Source organism: Chelonia mydas, chromosome 5 (assembly GCF_015237465.2).
Source record: "Chelonia mydas isolate rCheMyd1 chromosome 5, rCheMyd1.pri.v2, whole genome shotgun sequence".
Lineage (NCBI taxonomy): Eukaryota > Metazoa > Chordata > Testudines > Cheloniidae > Chelonia > Chelonia mydas.
In genome coordinates this window covers 94,258,748-94,279,272 of record NC_051245.2, presented here as the reverse complement: position 1 = coordinate 94,279,272, position 20,525 = coordinate 94,258,748, and the positions used below count along the sequence as shown (strand labels likewise).

At 40.6% G+C, this 20,525-nt stretch overlaps 1 protein-coding gene across 2 annotated transcripts in view; it reads right to left on the bottom strand.

Annotated features, from left to right (window-relative positions):
* Window positions 1–20,525, bottom strand: part of TRPM6 (transient receptor potential cation channel subfamily M member 6) — a 115,844-nt gene that overhangs the window by 42,224 nt on the left and 53,095 nt on the right. For both annotated transcript variants that reach the window (XM_043547501.1, XM_043547502.1), the window contains 10 exons: window positions 20,368–20,505; window positions 18,733–19,013; window positions 17,293–17,521; window positions 16,969–17,124; window positions 13,220–13,360; window positions 10,536–10,664; window positions 7,531–7,782; window positions 4,482–4,656; window positions 3,047–3,161; window positions 1,381–1,580 (listed from right to left, as the gene is read on the bottom strand). In XM_043547501.1, coding sequence (XP_043403436.1) covers window positions 1,381–1,580; window positions 3,047–3,161; window positions 4,482–4,656; window positions 7,531–7,782; window positions 10,536–10,664; window positions 13,220–13,360; window positions 16,969–17,124; window positions 17,293–17,521; window positions 18,733–19,013; window positions 20,368–20,505 — 1,816 coding nt within the window. The remainder of the gene's footprint in view (window positions 1–1,380; window positions 1,581–3,046; window positions 3,162–4,481; window positions 4,657–7,530; window positions 7,783–10,535; window positions 10,665–13,219; window positions 13,361–16,968; window positions 17,125–17,292; window positions 17,522–18,732; window positions 19,014–20,367; window positions 20,506–20,525) is intronic.

The window sequence follows — 20,525 nt, the reverse complement described above, 5'->3', positions numbered from 1 at the left end:
CTAACGCGCCAGTCACAGAGCACGTGATCCTATGTGGAATAGAAGGCACATATGGCAGTTTGTTTCAGAATGTGTATACAAACTGATTAATAATTTTGTACTCTCTATGTGTGGTCTACACTGTACCCACCCCCACACGAGTCTCAGCAGCTCCATATAGTTTGACTGTATGCTAATAAACGAACCTCAGCGATGAGTTTGGAGTCGAGCTGAGTTCTTGGGAAACGGTAAAGTCTCAGGGGCTACCAAGTGGATATGGTCTCAGAAGCCATCCCAACATACCCCTGAGTGGATAAGGTCTCAGAGATTACCCTAACACATATGAATCAGCAGGGAGATAGGATGTTCACAGGAAGGAAAGAATACCAGGAAGCCTTCCTGGCCCTTGAAACAGAGACAATGAACTTTGGGGTGATATGATGGGGCAAAAAGACATTTGAGTTCTCTCTCACTTGAGGGATTCAAGGGTCCAGAGCTCTTGAAACCACAGAACATTTCATCCTTCAACCAAGAGGGTTGCAGTCTTTGGGAACCAAATATAGGTGAGGCAAAGATTGCAACTTGCTGAAATTAATTTTTAATCTTGTAAGTGTATTTTTACTTTTGTTTGCTTGTAACCAAGTCTATCTTTATTCCTTATATTTGGTATCACTTACTTCCATGTCCTTTTGTTAAATAAACTTGCTTTACTTTTACTATAAACCATTTCAATGCTGTGACTGAAATAAGGCTGTTTGTCAAACTCCAGTTAAATTAGTAAGCTGCAGCATATTGTCTCTTTAAAGGAGCAACAAACTTAATGTCTGTCAATGTTCCAGGAGAGGACTGGTCAGCGCTGAGGGATTCGGGAATTGGGGTTCACTGATTGTTGTCTGAAAGGAAAGGTTTGGACTGGCAGAATCCTAAGAGTTTGCTGACAAGTTCCCACAAACGTTAGCAGTAGCAAAAACTCTCACTTGCTCAGGCAAATCAGGGAACACTGTAACTCACAGTTCTGGAAACCTCAGCAAATTGTCACACCAGCAGATGGTATGGCAGAAATTCAGAACTGGGGTGGTGTTGTGATCACTCTGCAAAAAGTAACTGGATGGTGGAAGCCAGGGTGTGACCTACATGCTTGTATGTGGGCTGTTAGCATCAGGGCTGTGAGGCAGAGCAACATAGCATTTAAGCCACCCAGAATTGCAGGGCTGGTGGTGACACAACCCCTTACTGGTCTGGGCTGATAGCCAAATTAGGTCTTACAGTACAAACCTCAACAAGTGTCCTTTTCACTATCAAGCCCACCAACAAGATGATGGAAGGCTAGCAAAACATCCCTGATCACCTATTCCTGTAGGCTCCCCAGCAGAAGGCCTGGAAAACCTGCCCTCTGCTTACTTAGTCCAACATCGCCTTCCTCTTGATCCAGCTCATTTGAAGGACGATGGTGGTAGATGTGGCTTATGAGGTGGCCAATGTGGCTCAGAATGATGAAAGGCGGTGGCAGCCATGGCTTCTCGTGATACGTCATGATGTAGCGGTAACGATTGTATTTCCAGAGATTGTTTGAGATGGATTTCATATCATAATAAACATTACTGTAAAACAGAGAGAGGGGAGAAAAAGAGAGAGGTTCATGTGAGGAACACATAATAACACAAGATGCCTGTCTCCAGATACACTGCACTATTGAAACAAAGCGCCCAATCCTAAAATGGGGTAAATCAGTTTAGCAACTTTAATTTAACAAAGCAGCAGCATGTAGAGGCAGACAACGCACAGAGGCTGACATTTTCAAAGCTGCCTCACAGATCTGGATATCCAATTCCCATTAAAATTAAAGGGAATTGTGCATCAAACCCACTGAGGTGGCTTTGCAAATCTCAACCAGAGTGTTTCAAGTTCCCTCCTCCCCTGTCAAATAGTCTCAAGAATTCAACATTGCCTGAATATCTGAACTGGATTAAATGTAGGAATCAGGACTGGCAGCCAGGGAAATGATTGTAACAAAACAATGCTGCAAAATGGAAATTGTTCTTCAGTACTAGTTTCTCCACTTCCCTCTCTCTGTCTCCTTCCACCAACACCCTACAGCAGAAGGCAGCCGTTCAAAAGGCTCTCCTGCAAAGGGTTCTTTGGGGGTCAGTGACACTGCTAAACTTGGCACCGAAAAAACATCCAACAGTTTATTGTACAACAACAGCCAACACTCTGGAAAGCGACCTTCAGTCTTGAGGCACAGCTTTCAATTCAATCTATTTATAATTTCCCAGTCACACCTGGCTCTCGAAGACCCAGAAGTGAATCATAACAACACCAGTTCTGTTTCTGAGAGAATAATTAGATGTACAGCTAAATCTGTACTGAGGATAACCAATATTTGTCTCTCATGAGAAAGAAACCAAACTGCAGAACTGTTGGGTTTAGCACATCGTTGCTATTGAAGATTTAAATATAGAAATAATTCACACTGCAATTTCACAGCTATATATGAAAAAGAAATCCATGCCTTGCCACAATTTCCACACAGGAATTTCTGTTTGGGAATGGAAACAAAGATGGATGTTGATCATTCAATTGCCTTGAACTCTAATCACTGCATTTCTTCAAGTTGATTTTTTTTTAAATCTATGGCTAGAAATAGATTTGAAAGAATTTCTCCACTGAAATATTGAAACTATAGAATAAAAAAACTAACTGTGCAATGGAGGGCTCTCCAGGGAGCCTCTTATTAAAATTCCACCACCAAACTGGAAGAGAAATTGGTGTGATTGCTCTGTCTTTGATGGCACTCTCCATCTCTGGATGCAAAGGTTGCCAGAGATAAATTCACCCCCTATGATTCATAAAAATAATGATTAAGATCAGGATTTTTTATTTAGGGTGGATTAGACTACACCAAATGACAGAAACCTCCACCTATCTACAAGCACAAATACACCCTGGAAGTTCGGGGTTTATCATAGGCTAATGGGGGGGCTTTTGTTGGAGCCTCCTGTAGAAATATTGGCAGCATAGCCACTGGTTTGGTTTGGTTTTGCAACAACGTATCATTGGTACCTACTTAAAGAAAGCAATCAGCAAGTTGACCATGATGATGTACTGTACAAAGAGGTATACAGCTTGGAGGAATGGTGTCAGGAAGGACCCAGGAGGGCAGTCTTCATTTAATTCACAAGCTTCACAGGAAGGAAATGAAAACCACAGTTACCACATAAATCAGCATAGCCATGGTAGGTTAATATTTAGTATGTGTTTCACTGTAGAAGGACAGATCTTATCTGGTATAAAGCAGGGAAACCCTAGTGACTTTAGAGGAGCTGTGCCAATTTATACCAACTGAGGAGTTTTCCCTCTGTTTTAAAGAAAAATCTTAGACCTCTTCAAATCACAAATCAACAAACACTTGTTTGTTACTGGTTTTTGTGGGGGGCTGTTTGGGTAGATGGGGGTTTCAATGTTATGAGTGTAATTCTTGCTGTGGTGAAAAGGCTCTGCAGTATTTATTCAAGATGGTCAGATTTTGGATTGACTTAATCTCCTCCAGAAATTTATTCCAAAGCAGGATCCCCTGAATGAAAAATGCTTTGTCACTTGCTCCCACGTGCTCTGTCATGGGCTTTGTGACTTCATTTACAAAGTTAAATTTGTAGGCTCTAAAGCTGATTTAACAAAGACCCTAAAGGGATTATTCTCCTTTCTGATAATGCACGATATAGCCAGTTAACATTAGATGCACACTGAAACCAACATGCTTTGAATTAGTATCATAGAATCATAGAATATCAGGGTTGGAAGGGACCTCAGGAGGTCATCTAGTCCAACCCCCTGCTCAAAGCAGGACCCGTCCCCAACTAAATCATCCCAGCCAGGGCTTTGTCAAGCCTGACCTTAAAAATCACAAAGGAAGGAGATTCCACCACCTCCCTAGGTAACGCATTCCAGTGTTTCACCACCCTCCTAGTGAAAAAGTTTTTCCTAATATCCAACCTAAACCTCCCCCACTGCAACTTGAGACCATTACTCCTTGTTCTGTCATCAGCTACCACTGAGAACAGTCTAGATCCATCCTCTTTGGAACCCCCTTTCAGGTAGTTGAAAGCAGATATCAAATCCCCCCTCATTCTTCTCTTCCACAGACTAAACAATCCCAGTTCCCTCCGCCTCTCCTCATAAGTCATGTGTTCAAGTCCCCTAATCATTTTTGTTGCCCTCCGCTGGACTCTTTCCAATTTTTCCACATCCTTCTTGTAGTGTGGGGCCCAAAACTGGACACAGTACTCCAGATGAGGCCTCACCAATGTCGAATAGAGGGGAATGATCACATCCCTCGATCTACTGGAAATGCCCCTACATATACATCCCAAAATGCCATTGGCCTTCTTGGCAATAAAGTATGGACTTTATTGTTGGTCCAAGCTGTATGGCCCAAATCCAGCAAAGCGCTTAAGCACATACTTAACTTTAAGCACATTAGTAGTCCCATCAAGATCACTTACCATCGATTTCTCCAGCATAGACCTCACCAAACATCATCCAGTAGGGTTGGAACACAATATCTCGTGCAAGAGTCCAGCTGGGAGGCTCTTCTGGAGAAAGGATTGCCTTTCGTGATACCCCAAAACTCAGCAACACTATTGCCATCATAACTACAATATAGAACATGTTTGCTGTCTGCATGGAAAAATGAAATACAGATAGCTGTATTAAAATAGTGATATTCATTCTGAGTGGGAGTACGAATCACAGCTTTCACATATATGTATTTAAGTAATAATATATGAAAACTAAATGAATTACTTGCATCGGTCTTCATGGCTGAGGATGTGAGGGAGATTCTCAAACCTGAGCCATTCTTTTTAAGTGACAAATATGAGGAACTGTCCCAGATTGAGGTGTCATTAGAGGAGGTTTTGGAACAAATTGATAAACTAAACAGTAATAAGTCACCAGGACCAGATGGTATTCACCCAAGAGTTCTGAAGGAATTAAAATGTGAAATTGCAGAACTACTAACTGTGGTACATAACCTATCATTTAAATCGGCTTCTGTACCAGATGACTGGAGGATAGCTAATGTGACATCAATTTTTTAAAAAGGCTCCAGAGGTGATCCTGGTAATTACAGGCCAGTAAGCCTGACTTTGGTACCGGGCAAACTGGTTGAAACTTATAATAAAGAACGGAATTGTTAGACACATAGATGTACATTATTTGTTGGGGAAAAGTCAACATGGTTTTGTAAAGGGAAATCATGCCTCACTAATTTACTAGAACTTTTGAGGGGGTCAACAAGCATGTTGACAAGTGTGATCCTGTGGATATAGTGTACTTAGATTTTCAGAAAGCCTTTGACAAGGTCTCTCACCAAAGGCTCTTAAGCAAAATAAGCTGTCATGGGATAAGAGGAAAGGTCCTCTCATGGACAGTGACTGGTTAAAAGATAGTAAACAAAGGATAGGAATAAATGGTCAGTTTTCAGAATGGAGAGAGGTAAATAGTGGTGTCCCCAGGAGTCTGTACTGGGACCAGTCCTATTCAACATATTCAGAAACGATCTGGAAAAAGGGGTAACCAGTGAGGTGGCAAAATTTTCAGATGATACAAAACTTCTCAAGATAGTTAAAGCAGACTGTGAAGAGTTACAAAGGGATCACACAAAACAGGGTGAAGGGGCAACAAAATGGCAGATGAAATTTAATGTTGATAAATGCAAAGTAATGCACATTGGAAAACATAATCCCAACTACACATATAAAATGATGGGGTCTAAAGGAGCTATTACCACTCAAGAAAGAGATCTTGGAGTCATTGTGGATAGTCCCCTGAAAACATCCACTCAATATGCAGCAGCCGCCAAAAAAGGTAACATAATGTTGGGAATCATTAAGAAAGGGATAGATAATAAATAACACAGAAAATATCATATTGCCTCTATATAAATCTTGAATACTGCACGCAGATGTGATCGGACCATCTCAAAAAAGATATATTGAAATTGGAAAAGGTACAGAAAAGGACAAAAAAAAATGATTAGGGGTCTGGAACTGCTTCCATATGAGGAAAGATTAATAAGACTGGACTTTTCAGTTTGGAAAAGAGACACCTAAGGCAGAATATGTTAGAGATCTATAAAATCATGACTGGTATGGAGAATACAGTTGCCAACCCTCCAGGATTGGCCTGGAGTCTCCAGGAATTAAAAATTAATCTTTAATTAAAGATTATGTCATGTGATGAAATCTTCAGGAATACAGCCAATCAAAATTGACAACCCTAGACTGGAGAAAGTAAATAAGGAAGTATTATTTACTCCTTCTCATAATACAAGAATTAGAGGTCACCAAATGAAATTAATATGCAGCAGGTTTAAAACAGACAAAAGGAAATATTTCTTCACACAGCACACAATCAACCTGTGGAACTCCTTGCCAGAAGATGTTGTGAAGGGGTTAAAAAAAGAACTAGATAAATTCATGGAGAGTAGGTCCATCAATGGCTATTAGCCAGGATGGGGTCCCTAGCCTCTGCTGCCAGAAGCTGGGAATGGGCAACAGGGGATAGATAATTTGATGATTACCTGTTCTGTTCATTCCCTCTGGAGCACCTGGCATTGGCCACTGTCAGAAGACAGGATACTGGGCTAGATGGACCTTTAGTCTGACCCAGTATGGGCGTTCTTATGTTCTTATGTAATATCATCATTTCTTGGGGAGAGGGAAGTCCAGGTTTTATTTCCATAAATTGGCTTGGCCGTATTATCCACTAGAGGTGAAATTCATGCCACCTCAGAGAGCCAGTATGAGGCCTACCCATCACTCAAGTCCTTCTTAGAGGGAGTAAGTGGGATTTGAATGGTTCACAGGCCTTCAGCTGGTCCTCTGACCAGGGATGAATTTCAGTCATGAGGTCTTCCTCAATGAATCTTAGAGAAAAGAATTTCACCTTCTAACACTGTGCTATAATTATTATGTGAGACAAAATGTAAAATATTAGTAAGACATTGCCTAATAACTGAGGGAAATTACAGCAGGAGTCCACAGATCTCTCTCAAGAGCATATAGTAGTTCAGTCTCAATTCTGATGCAAAAAATAACTTTGATCTCAGGGCAATTTTGCCTGCTAAACATGAGACAGAATTATTTGAATCTAAATATAAAATAATCATGTCAGTTTCCAAGAGCTAGGGGAATTACTTAAGGTACTAAGTCACTGTCTGCCACAGTTAGAAAGGATTTTTGTTTGTTTGTTTTTTCCTCACTGTTGATCAGAAAGCTCAGCTAAAATGCAGCCTTTCTCTGAGGAACCAAGAGAAAATGGCTTCTGTGGATAAATTAAAATAATGAACAAATTAGCAAAAACTGTGCTCCGATCATGGACAACTTATGATCAGAAAGAGAGGCACAACTTGTTGGTAAAATACTTTTGAATTATTAGCCCAGCACTAGTCTGGTCACCATTCCATTTTGTGTCCATTTCTGAACTTCACTCGTCCATCATATTAGGTGTCATAAGTGCAAAAATGCTACCCTGCAGTCAAATACTCACCATTTTCCCAACCATCGTCAGATATGGGCCTGCATGTTGATTTACAGCAAAGAAGTCAAGGAGCCGTGCATACCAAAATATTATATCCAAGCAGTAAATTAGCCTCCCTGCTGTTTGAAGAGGAGGATCAGCCCAGCGTAAGCCAAAACCAGTCATAAACAGGATGATAGCTATGGAATCAGTGAAGTTCCAGTACTCGTAAATCCACACCTTCACCTTTTGGCTGAACTTTCCTGGCTCTGAAATAAATATCTAAAAAGAAAGTGAGAAAAAATAACGGAGGCCAGTAAAATCCTCACCCTTCAGCCCCTCACCCTGTCTGAACCATCAACTGGTACATGGAAATATTTGATTTATGGCAAGTTTTTACAATGAAAGTTCACAAGGTCAGTGCTCTGCAATTCCATGATTGCTGGAATTTGAAATGAAATAGTAATGGTCGTAGCGCTCAAGAACCCCTCTTGCCACACCAAATAGGTTAGTTCTCTCTATTGAGAAATTAATTCTGCTTCTTAATTCATTCACTGAGTAATATATTCCATAGCAGAAAAGAGCAAGTGGTATGCAGTTGCTAAGCATGTGTATTTTTTGTAAACAAATATGGGGTTTGTTTGGAGGAGAAATGGTCATGACCTACAGAAACCCTTTCAAAAGCCCCACAGTCATGGAAAATACCAGCCCAACCCTGCTGACATTAAAGTAATTAATGTGTTTTAGTTTAGATCTGAAATACAAAGTAAGATCTCTGTATGCCAATCCTGAAAAGGGAATGTTGGAAACTGGGAAGGTAGAGATTGAAATGTTTGCTTCTTGAACTGTAAGGGTGCCCCAAAGGGATTTTCAGCTTCACTAAGCAAATGTGTGAAGTGGAATCCTTGGAAGGCCATAAATAAGACCTTTACACATTGCATGATTGAGGTCAATTATGCACTGCTATGGACGATCAAACTGATAAGGAGCAAATAAAAGAGAGATTTTGAAACGTTAGGCCCTGATCCTGCAAAAATTTACTCATATGAGTAACTTCATGTAATTGAGAAATCCCACTGAACTCAGTGGGACTACTCACATGAGTAGTTACTTACATGAATATTTTTAAAGATCAGGCCCTAAGGCTGTAACAGTTCCTTGATACAATCTAGAGGAAACACTTCTGCACAGTCAAACATAACAAGGCCCTAAGGAATGAATCAGTCGCATGTGTAAGACACAGTGTTACTTTTCCAGTAGACCAGAACTGGTACATGGACTAAGAAATTCTCCTGTAAATCGTGTTTAATAGTCTTGATTGACATGTTCCTGAACCCACAAACAAGATGTGCCATAGCACAACTGTGACCTCTGAGATGGTTGGTGTTTCATACTGTGATTTTTTTTTAAAATCAGATAAACCTTTTGTGTCCTTTTGTCATTTTTAACCTCATATCCAGTCATATAGCTTCCACATCTGTTCCAGACTCCATTTTCTACCCTAGATTTGGGCTTCCCTTTGAAAGCCTTAATGTCCTCTTCCTCTTTTTGTAGGGGTCACAATTCAAAAGTTTCTTCTGTTCTGAGAGATAAAGGTGTTCTAGCAGAATTCCCTACTTTCACTACAAGGAATTGTCTCAAATTGGTAAAAAAATTAAAGGTATCCATTACGCTTTTAACAGTAAGTAAAGCATTCCAACATCATATTAAAAATATTTATGGTACTTATTTTTATTTTATTTATGTTTGTTTGTATGTTTGTTTAGGTAATATTATAATCGGATGAAGAGAATTTTGGATTATTTGTCTCATCCCATAAAATAATGTGGACAATATGCCACTGTTTCTGTCACTAACATCATCTATAGCTTTGGAATGTAGCTTGTACTTAGCATAGAGGATCCAATTTCAGTAAGGTTGTTTTTTCACCAAACAGTATGTTTGTAGATGTGCCTCTGTTTCCACAGAACATAATGCCGTACAGCTAGCTGCAGTGCAAGCTTCCTCGTCTACAGTGAATACCTCCTTAGCAGAAAAAGTACTACATGCTCATTCAAAACTTGGCTTCTAAGCTGAGACATCCACCAGAGGGGCCAGTTGATTTAATCAGTCAATTGCAATTAATTTTGAATGCTTTCTTTGCTTTTTCAAAAATCAAAATCTGTAAAAAAAAAATCTTCGTTTCAAATTTTGAAAATTTTCAACCAACTTTCATTTTTATTATGTGGACTCTTCCCCACAGAGACTGGAAGGAGACCTCCAATGTATTTTACATACAATAGATCACCAAACAGCTATTAATTGGTAATAACTTCCAGTCAATGATACAATCAAAGCAGTGACCTAGAGGTACAATCCATATTCCATTATCAATGAACCAGTGGCCTAAGCCAAGATTTTCAAAAATGGGTGCCTTGATTTAGGCTCTTACCTCCATATTTAGTCATCTAAATAGGTGGATTAATTTTCAAACATGCTGGGCACCTAACAGTTCCCAATAGAGCTGGTCAGGAATTTTTTGACAACTGTTTTCATCGAAAAATGTCAATTTGTCAAAACAAAAACTGTTGACATAACAATGTTGGTTTCGATAAATCTCGTGACTGGACAGGTGTTTGGTTTTTTTCTTAAGTTTCAGAATAATTAAAATGTTTCATTGCAACATTTTTAAACAAAAAAATCAAATTTTCCAGTTTGAAATGACCTTTTGTATTGAAATTTAAGCTAAGTATACTAAAAGTGATGTTTTTTTAAAAAAGGTCAAAATTGAAATGAAACATTTCAAAACTGTTTCCTGCCAAACTATTGTTCCCACTGGCTTAGGTGCCTAAATAGGGATTTAGGAGGCAAAGTTTAGGCACCTATTCTTGGAAAAACAGTCCCTAGTTTTTAATTAACTAGGACAGCTGAAAAGTAAAGGAAAGGCATATTTCTTCTGGTAAACCTTTGGAAAGGAATTTAAGAATCTACAGTCATTATTTGTCATTTGTCCTCTAGAGATGTAGAGTAGAGAGAGTGGAAAAGGAAGAGCTCACCTCCCTGACTTTCTCAATGGCAGTAGTGAAAATGTAGATAATTACAAGCCACTCTTGCACACTAGGCCTGGATTCCATCTTCACCAACACAGTGTAAGTGAACAGCATGAGAAATGCCAAGTACGCCATCTGCAGAACACATAATACACATTCCAGATGCATAGGTAGCAGTGACAAAGAAATTAGAAACTCACTAGAAACACAGCCAGGAGGAAAACCAAGTGTGCTATATAATTAAACAAAATTTTGTCAAAGTAATGGGACACTACCAAGCGCTTGCTTCCAAAAATTTCCTGTCAGCCCTTCAGATTGCTACGCCCTTCTGGGGAATGTCCTCCAGAGCTTTATTATCATTATTTTTCATTATCTGTATTACCGTCCCCGCTAGGAACTCCACTCATGAACTAGGACCCCATTACTTTAGGTGTTGTACAAACAGAACAAAAAGATAGTCCCTACTCCAAAAAGCTTAGAATCCTAGTATAAGACAAGAGACAACAGATGGATACAGACAGAATGATGGGGGAGTACAAGGAAATAATGAGCTGATATTGTCTAAATAGACCAGACAGGCACAGTGAGGGAATGGGTGTAACACAAAAGCAGAGTGAACAATGTGATGGCAGCAAATGTCATGTTAGTTCTGTGAGATCGTTTCTTTTTTTTTTTTTTTGGGTGTGGGGAGGGTTGTTAGTTATGAAGGGATCAGCTAAATGGAAAGAAAAATGAAGGGAAAAACATGAGGGGGACAGGGCAGGGGAGATGGGGCAGTTGTGGAGTGAAGTTGAGGTGAGGCGACTGTGGCTACGTCTATTCTTGGAGCTGGGAGTGTGATTCCCAGCTCGAGAACGAGAAGACATTCTCACACGAGCTCTCATTGGAGCTAGCACAGTAAAGAGAATAGAGTAGCTGCCATACAAACGCATGGGTTTTTACTTGGGGTGGCTAGCCCACTGCCTGTGCTACCATGGCTACCACAAATATTTTTAGCACACTAACTTGTGTCTACACGGGCTGGGAATCACACCACTAGCTCCAAGTGCAGACATAGCCTGTGAGGGAGGAGAAGGGTTGGTGCAAACTGTTGGATCATATTAAAGAAGTTCTGTATTAAAATCACAAATGAGTTTGATTCCCCATAGTTTAAATTCCAGGGTATTACTAATTAAGAGGTCTCTTGGTTTTTGGTACTGTTTCTCTCCCTCTGTGTGTGAAACTTGCAAGCTGCTAATTGCGTTAGTACATTCTAAGACAGAATCTGTTCTTCAACGCAATACTCTGTAACAACAAAAACAGCACCCAGAGACTCCCCGCCCTTTTGTTGTATTAACAATTGTGATTAAAATAGAGATAGAGGATGTATGTGGATGGATGCTTGGTGTGGATAACTGAATGATCAGGGAGGTGCCAGCCTAAGAATCCAGTGTCCATCGGCTGAAGAAGGCGTCAAGTGGAAATAACCAGAGGACCCCCGGAGGGCAGACTGGAATCCACCCAACAGCCTCAAGAATGGGAGAACCAAAGAACAAGATAACATCTAGCAGCACGGAGCCGTCAGGAATGTGCTATCTGCTGATTGATTCAGCAACAGCATGATGAAGCAATTCCCATAGACTGGCATAGGAAGAAATTCCTATACAAATGGACTCTAGAAAGTGAGAACTTTTGGGGTCTGATTCTGCAAACCAACTTCCAGGAGCATCAGATGAGCATCTGACAAGGCCCTGCTCCCTCCCCATGTCCAGGCCCCTGGCCAGTGGCTTGGCATGAGCAACTCTAAGGCTGGTAACTATGATAACAACCTTGCAGAACCTGTGTGTGTGTGTTTGTATGACTGAATGTGTGAATAAATTGAATGGAATGTTATAGCTATAACTAACTGCTTACTATGATTCTTTCTGTATTCACAATAAATGTGGTATTTTGCCTTTTCCCCTTTAATAAGATCCTGCTGGTTTTTATTTTATTGGTATAACATTACAGCTAATCATCGGGTGACCAGAACTGTGAAAAAACAGGACAGGGAGTGGGGGGTAATAGGCGCCTATATAAGAAAAAGTCCCCAAAAACAGGACTGTCCCTTTAAAAATGGGACATCTGGTCACCCTAGCTAATCGGCACAGAGCAAAGAAAGTCAGGGAACATGCTACAGTTTTTACTGGAATGTCCAGAGGTCCTGGCTTTGGCTGCTTCTGTTCCTACAGGCTGGTATTTCTGGATGGCTGCTCTCTGCAGTTGTCCCCCAAGGCCACATGGTTGGGGGAAAGGTCCCCCAAGTTGAGTGGGTGGTTTGTCTCCCCTGCACAGATCTATGTCCAGGAGGGAGTTGGGGAGGGGTGGCTCCCCACTGGGCTTCATTTTATTCTTTCCCCTCCCTTAGTGCAAGAGTCCCGGCTTTGGTTGCACCTTTTTAAAAAAAAAAAAGTCTCTCTGCTTTATTGCCAAAATATTCAACAGAAGACAGGGTAAAAACTATTTTTCCACGTTATATGCAGCACACATTCAAAACCCACAAAGGCTCCAATCCTGAAATTTACAATGTGCAGGCAAAATGCTGCAGCTGCACAGAACCCCACTAAAGTCAAACGAATGTTATGAGCTCATCCTGCTGGTTCTCCCAACCCAGAGCTAATATTTGCACCTACAATTAATTGTGAGGATGAAAAATGCAGGCAATGACCAACCGTATGAAACCAGAACTTGACAATTGGGGCACTGTAGAATTCATAGACTTTTCTAGTCCTCGGAAGTCTTCTGTGAGCACTGTCGGTGGAAAAGGTTTGGCTTTTGTCTGGCTTCTCAGGTCCCTTTTCTGCATCATAATCCTTTTTCTAAAGGAAACAGAGTTTTAAAGTCAGACAGCATACTGTATGAGTACAAGAATTCAGCCACATTAACAGAAACACAGGGAAACTTGGAAAGGCAATTCTACAGTAAATGCTGTGTGGTATATGCAGAAACAATTAGCATATCTCAGTCACATGCAGTTGCAACTGTCTTTTGCAAGAAGCAATACCAGATAATATTCTTAGCATTACACTTAACTGTAAATACACAAGGTTCTTCTGAGTTTCAAAAAGGTGGTCTTATGGTTATGGCACTGGACTGGGAAGCAGGAGATCTGGATCTATTCCCAGCTTTGACACAGACTTCTTGTGTGACCTTGGGCAAGTCCCTAAATCGCTTTGTACCTCACTTACCCAATGTGTGACACAGGGATAGTAATAACTCCCAATCTGATAAAGATGTGGTGACTATAAACCCATTGATGTTCACAAGGCATTCAGATATTACAGTGATAAGCACCACAGAACAGTTCTAAGAAAATCTGGAATATATACATAGAGAGAGAAGAACTAAAGGATTGCAAAATTATTAACCTGGGGAATTTATTGTGATTTGGACAATGTGCCTGATTCAGGGAGCGTGAGTGAGTCAGCACCATTCTTACACAGGTCTGGGCACATAGGCATGTTGGTGTCCACTTTATTACCTCCAAGGAACAGATGCGCAGAGCCCTCCACCCACTGACCAGTGCAGATGAGCTGGCACAGGAGGGAAGTCATAATTTGCTCTTGGTATTGGCCCTCGATATATTACTACCCACCACCAGCCCACACAATTTTCTTTAAGTCTTAATAATGGCTTCTGCCAACAGAAGAATAGAAAATTGTCCCATGAGATAATACAACTTCTAGTTTCAGCAGACTAAAGTATAATTTACAACCACGTGTGAAAAATGCACTTGTACTGAATCTGTATATCCTGGAACTCTCCTGTGGCTTTTTTATATTTGTTCATATCAACTCACTGCCAGAAAATTCACAGCTAATCTTTACAGTTTATGGAAAAAGAATGAACACTCAACACTTGATAAATTATGAAGCTAACAACAGTGCTTCTCTAGAAAGGAAACCTTCCTGTCTCATTCAAGTCAGATAACATTCATTCTACTTTGTTCCCTTTACATTCCTGCAAGGGGTCCCAGCTGCCCATAATTATAATTGGCCTTACCACTGAATCGTAGCTGTTATCTAACCAGTAAAAGACCTTTTTGAATTGACTTTATTAGTCAGACACTGCAGGGCACAAGTGCATCCACATTCTTCTGCCTCGTAGAGAGAACACTTCAGAATTGGCATTGCCATTTCTGTTGTGTTTCTGAGGAAGTTCTGGAAAAATTTCTTTTATTTTAGGCAAATTGAAAGTTAATTGTGAAAGAAATGTCCCCAAACATTTGTCTAATTTTATTTATCATCGGTGAGGCTGGTAGCATGGTTGCCTTAATAATTTCCTATTATAAAATCCTCTTTTCAGATGCTTTTAACTTTGCCTAACTTAAACAGTTTGGGCTGAAATTTTCCATGTGAGGTATCTGCTTCAGGATGGAATATTGTGGAAAATTTCAGCCAAAATGGTTCAGCCATTTCCAAAAATGAGGCTATGGGAAAAAATTGCCAATGATAAAAAATTCTGGTAATCTTTTCTTTCAAGAGCTCTAGTACTCCCTTGCATTGGAGTAGGAATTTGAGATTTGACTGGGGGTAGTCTTTGTGTCAGGGATGTGCCTTTTACTATCCCTGTGAAAAGCTGCCTAAATTTGGCCAAATTATAAGCACATGCTCAGGAGAAACTTCCTAGATTTCCTAGCAAAACTCCCAGAAGATTCTGTTCACACTAGGCAGGCAACAGCGAGGGGATTTCCTTGCAATTGCAGCTTTGGGCTGCTGTGAAATGTGCTGGGTCAGGGCACCTAAACTGACAACAAAGAAATTGTCTCTGCTGTGCTGTCAATCATTCAGGCTGAGGCAGTGTGGAGATAGATGTTCCCTGATTCAACCAGGCCTGTGGACAGAGACATGGGGAGTAGATTGGTACAAGGCGGTTGGGACTGACTGGGCAAAGATATTTGGACTGTGAGTCAGAGAAGGAAATGGGGGACTGGGAGCCAGTAGGTAGGTGGGAGGAGACTGATCATGTAATTACTGCCTGTATCATAATGCATAGGCACAAGAGGACCAAATGAAGGTTGCACAGGCAACCTTAACACTGGCATTTCCTAACTTTTGAGCACTTGACTTTAATAATGTTTTTCTAACATTTTTGGCTGTGTGAAATATATATATATATATATATATATATATATATACATACACACACACACATACACACATACATATATATAAACACACTATATATATAAACATACATACATACATGTATTTATCAAAATCTTATATGGCTACCATCACCATGTAAACACCATAACCATGCACCTCACAATCATTAAAGGATTTTATCCTCACAATACCACTGTGAGGTAGGGTGGTATTACCTCAGTATTACAGATGGGGAAGTGATACACAAGATAAATTGAGCGATTTATCCAAGGCTACACAAGAAGTGTGTGCCTAAGCTGAGAACAGAACCCATGTCTCTGGAGTTTCAGTACAGTGCCCTATCCACTAGTTAGATAAACCTTCCTAACTTTTCAGGACTATATATTGTTTATAAAGTGATAGAACAGATCTTGCCAGACTTGCCAACAGCTGAGCCCTGTCCTGGTGTGGGGAGAGGTAATCTGGATGGGGGGAAACGTGTGCCATGTTGATTGTTTTTGTGGACAGATCTGTGGCCAGCTGCCCAGGTAGACTGATTTAAAATTGCCACCTTTTTTAGTAGCTGGAGTATCCCATCCACTCTTGCACCAGCTACCCAGGTAGCACCTTTCATTTATTGTCCCCTTTCCAGTGTGTTGAACCACCAATTCTCTGCTAGCATCCTCCCACCACAGGCCCAAGCTTGTTGTACAATGCAGGTAAAGTCTGAAAATGTCCAAGCTCAACCCAAGACTGGGAAGAGCCCTTGGGAAAGAAATTCCAAACTGAAACCACCTGAACATATGTCCCCCCAAAACTCACATCCATTCCTTATGTCCTCTGCTCCACAGTCTGAAATCTTTGTAACTCTAAAATCTGGACTAGGCTTCCAATGGAGGTTGTGGAATCCCTGTCACTGGAGGTTTTTAAGAACAGGTTGGACATACACCTATCTAGGTTTATTTGTTCCCGCCTCAGCTGGACTAGATGGGCTCTTGAGTTCCCTTCCAGCCCTGTATTTCCATGATTTCACTGTGACATTTGGCACTGATGTGCACAAGTTATGGTGATTATAAAAAATCAGACTGTGCCAAACTTACTTACAATGAGTAGTACCTTAACTACAACTAATCCCACTGATTTCAATCAATGGGACTAGTTGAAGAGTGAAATCTTACTCACATTAAGTAAGGGAGATGGTAATAAGCTTTCTAATCTACGTCTTCTAAGCATTGTAACATTTTAAGACAAAAGGCTTTCAATGGAATAGTACCAACCCAGATGTTATCCCTGTTTCGTGAAAATATAAATGCTAAAGATGATGCCAAACTAACCAGAGACAACTCATCTTTAGTGGTGGACAGGCTCTGATCACTGTGATGCCGTGTGAACTGATGAAAGTCCTGGAACTGCGGCACATGAGACATTTCTGCCTTGCTTTTAAACTCCAGCATCAAGATGGTGGGAGGCAGAAGAATACTTAGAATGACCTAAAAGAGAAACACAAGTCTGAGGAGGTGCATTCAGCGTGCATGCTGTCTTTAATGTGTGTCTGCATTAGATCAGGACAAAACCTAGCTACATGTAAGGAGAAAAATGCGTGCTTCAGCATAAGCTTCCTCTGCAGGTTTAGATGCGGCACAAGTCAGTGAGTTTACCTTAAACCAGGAGTTCTTCCGCATCTTCAGGCGTCCCATCCACATATCAGTTAGTAACATCTGTGTGCAAGTGTGAGACACAAAGGGCCGCAGCCCCACTGACACAGCCAGTTTCAGGCAAGTTGAGTTGCTCCAATTTTTCAGCTCGGAGGTCAGTAGCTTCATGGCCATTTGCTCGTTCTGTTTGAATGCATTATCCAGTACATCTAAAGCAAGCTGCCCAAATTCACTAGGACAGACAGAGCAGCACAGAGAAAAAATAAATCACCATTTTACAATATGGAGGAACAACCACAATTGAAAATGATCATGAGATCACATCTCTAGTTCAAAAGCTTCTTTCACATGTGGTAAGATATGAAATTGTATTAACTATAACTTCCCCACCTCTTCACACAGTCTCAGCACTGCACCCAGAGGAAAAATAATTCAGGCAGTAAATCTAAATCTCTTCTCCTAACCACAGGAATTACTCTACATTCCTGGACCCTGATCTTTAATTAGCCTCATTGTGTGGTTTCACACGCATGCCATATAGTTCAGCCTATTATTTCATTCAGTAATGCACTTGCCAACACGGTAAACAGGTGCTGTGCTCAACTGCATCAGCAGTCTCAGACTGAGTCAGACCCTAAGCACCTCTCAATGGGAGCTGAAGATGCTCAGCACCTCAGTGAATAAACTTGGCTTTGAATAGAGCCCTATAATTACATGTAAACAGAGATAATCATTCGTCCTTGAGCTCTGAATCTGCTCCATTATGGCTATGAAAGTACAGTACATTACATCAATAAATTTCAAGGTGCACTATCAGATTAGGGAGCCATTGTACATTTCCTGATTTCATGATACAAAACCCTAAATCCTGAATGTTTCACAGATATTCGAAGAATGAAACTAAAATTTAAAAATGGGAGGAAAACTGATTGGGCTGTTCAGCAAAGTAACCTCTTTGAGGTGCTGGGCTACGGTATCAGCACATTTCTCCTTTAGGCCTTAAATAGACTAGGATTTAAGGTGGGATATTAGTACATGTTAAGTAACACATATGTACTAATACATTTGAAAAGCCTTAAGTAAACAAGGCACGTGGCCTTAACCCATGCTAAACTATTCGAGGTAAAGCCTAAAGGGAAGTGTAGGCTTTAACTTCACCAGTTTAGCTTGGTGTTAAAGGTAACTGTCCTTGTCTACTTTAGACTTTTCAAAGGTGTTAGTTAGCTAATACATGCCAACATCACTCCTTTAAATCCTCATGTGGGCAAGGCCTTAGTGTGTCTCCTTTGTACATTAAACTGAGCAGATAGCAAAAAGTGCTTCTTGTACATTTCACAGCATATGCAGCCACTGATCTTACAGGTTAGCTGATGGAAAGAACAATGTCTAACTATTCTAAACACTGTAGACTTTTATTAACTGTAGTGAAGGGAGAACTCCTACTCTGAGTACTTCTTCAGTTCTTCTGAGGTGTCATCCACCATGTTGCTCTGTTTGGCTTCACGTGCCATTGCTCTGTAGAGTTTGCAAGCCATGACTGCCTTGACCATAGCTTCCTCTCCATGCTGCCAGAAGAACATTGCCATCTTCTGTCTTTTCATTAACACTGCCCAAACCAAGAGGTCATTATAGGGGTAAATAAAGCCAGCTGACTCATCGTCCTCTAAGAAGCTGAGTTCATCTTTTGACTTCTTCCTAGACTTATAAAAAGCAGTTGACTTTTCCTGTAAAATAGCAGACAAAATCTGAGCAAGTTGCAGCATCCTGAATTCATGTAATGCATTAGCAATTTGGTTGTTCCTCGGTCATTATATAGATGAATATTAGAAGAATGGCTAAGATAACATTCAGACTATGAATGTAAGCAGTTGCTTGGATCAACAAAAGCAAAAATGCGCTGAGGAAATTAAATGTGATTTCAACATTCTGAACCTGTGCCTCAGCTTTTAGATCCTGATCCAGCAAAACGGGGAGTGCCCTCCACTCCCATTGATTTTATTGAACTAATTTTACTAGTGCGCTAGTCTACTTATGTCACACTGATGGAAGAAAATGGACTAGTAAAATCAAATATAAGTGAGAGAGCTGTGATAGCTCTCTTGATTTTTAATATATGTGTCACATTTACAGTAAGTTGTGTATTTATGGTATGCTGTGTTTCGGCGTGAACTGTCTTACATTAAAATCAGGAGGGAAATTCCTGTTGGCTTCAATGAGACTGCTCTGATGACTAGCTGTTCACAAACTGGCCCTCAGTAATGCTAATGAAGTCCCACGGACTCAAAGACTTTAAGGGCAGAAGAGACCATCAGGATCATCTAGTCTGACCTTCTGCACTTTGCAGGCCACAGAACCTCACCCACCCCTGTAACAGACCCATAATCTCTGGCTGAGTTACTGAAATCCTCAAATCATGATTTAAAGACTTTCAGTTACAGAGACTCCACCATCCACTCTAGTTCATACCAGCAAATGACCCATGCCCCATGCTGCAGAGGAAGGTGAAAAAGCTCCCAGAGTCTCCACCAATCTGACCTGGGGGAAAACTCTAGTTTTATGCTGAGTTATCTGAGAGAAGAATGGGATTCTTTTTGTTATCCGTACCTGACACAGTTTCAAGAGAAAATATTTTGCCATCTGCTTGCAATTTACATCATCAACTCTTTTCTCAAGGGGATTATTATAGCCACTTACATAAAAGTTTCTGAGAGGTTTGGGGCAATGAATTCCTATGCCTGCATCCAAATAAGAGGGTTTATCATCTGTGCCTTATATTAGGAGATTTTGGCAATGTTACATTTCAAGGGATGAAAGCCCTTATCAACCAGGAGATGGAGATTAATGAGTTTCATTGAAACAACTGGAGCTTTACCTCAATGTTGTAAAATAGCAGTAATTGTACTTCTTGAGCTGTGTGTGATACAACCTTGATGTCTTTGGTGTTTACGGAGAGTTAAGCATGATAAGCATCCAGCCTGCATCCCGCATGTCTGAAATAACTCTCTTGACAAACTGATCTAATTTTTCAGTCTATTATACCTCTAACATATTCCCACCATAAGCAAGCAATGACAGTACCTTGTATTTGTAAGACTGTTCTGTTCTGATGAACTGAGAATGCAAGGTGTTTTCAGCAGATTCAACTCTGCTACCCATCTGATTATTATGACAAAGGGAGTGACGAGAAAGGCTCTGAGCAACGCTGGAGACCACACTCTAGTTCCAAAGATATCCCA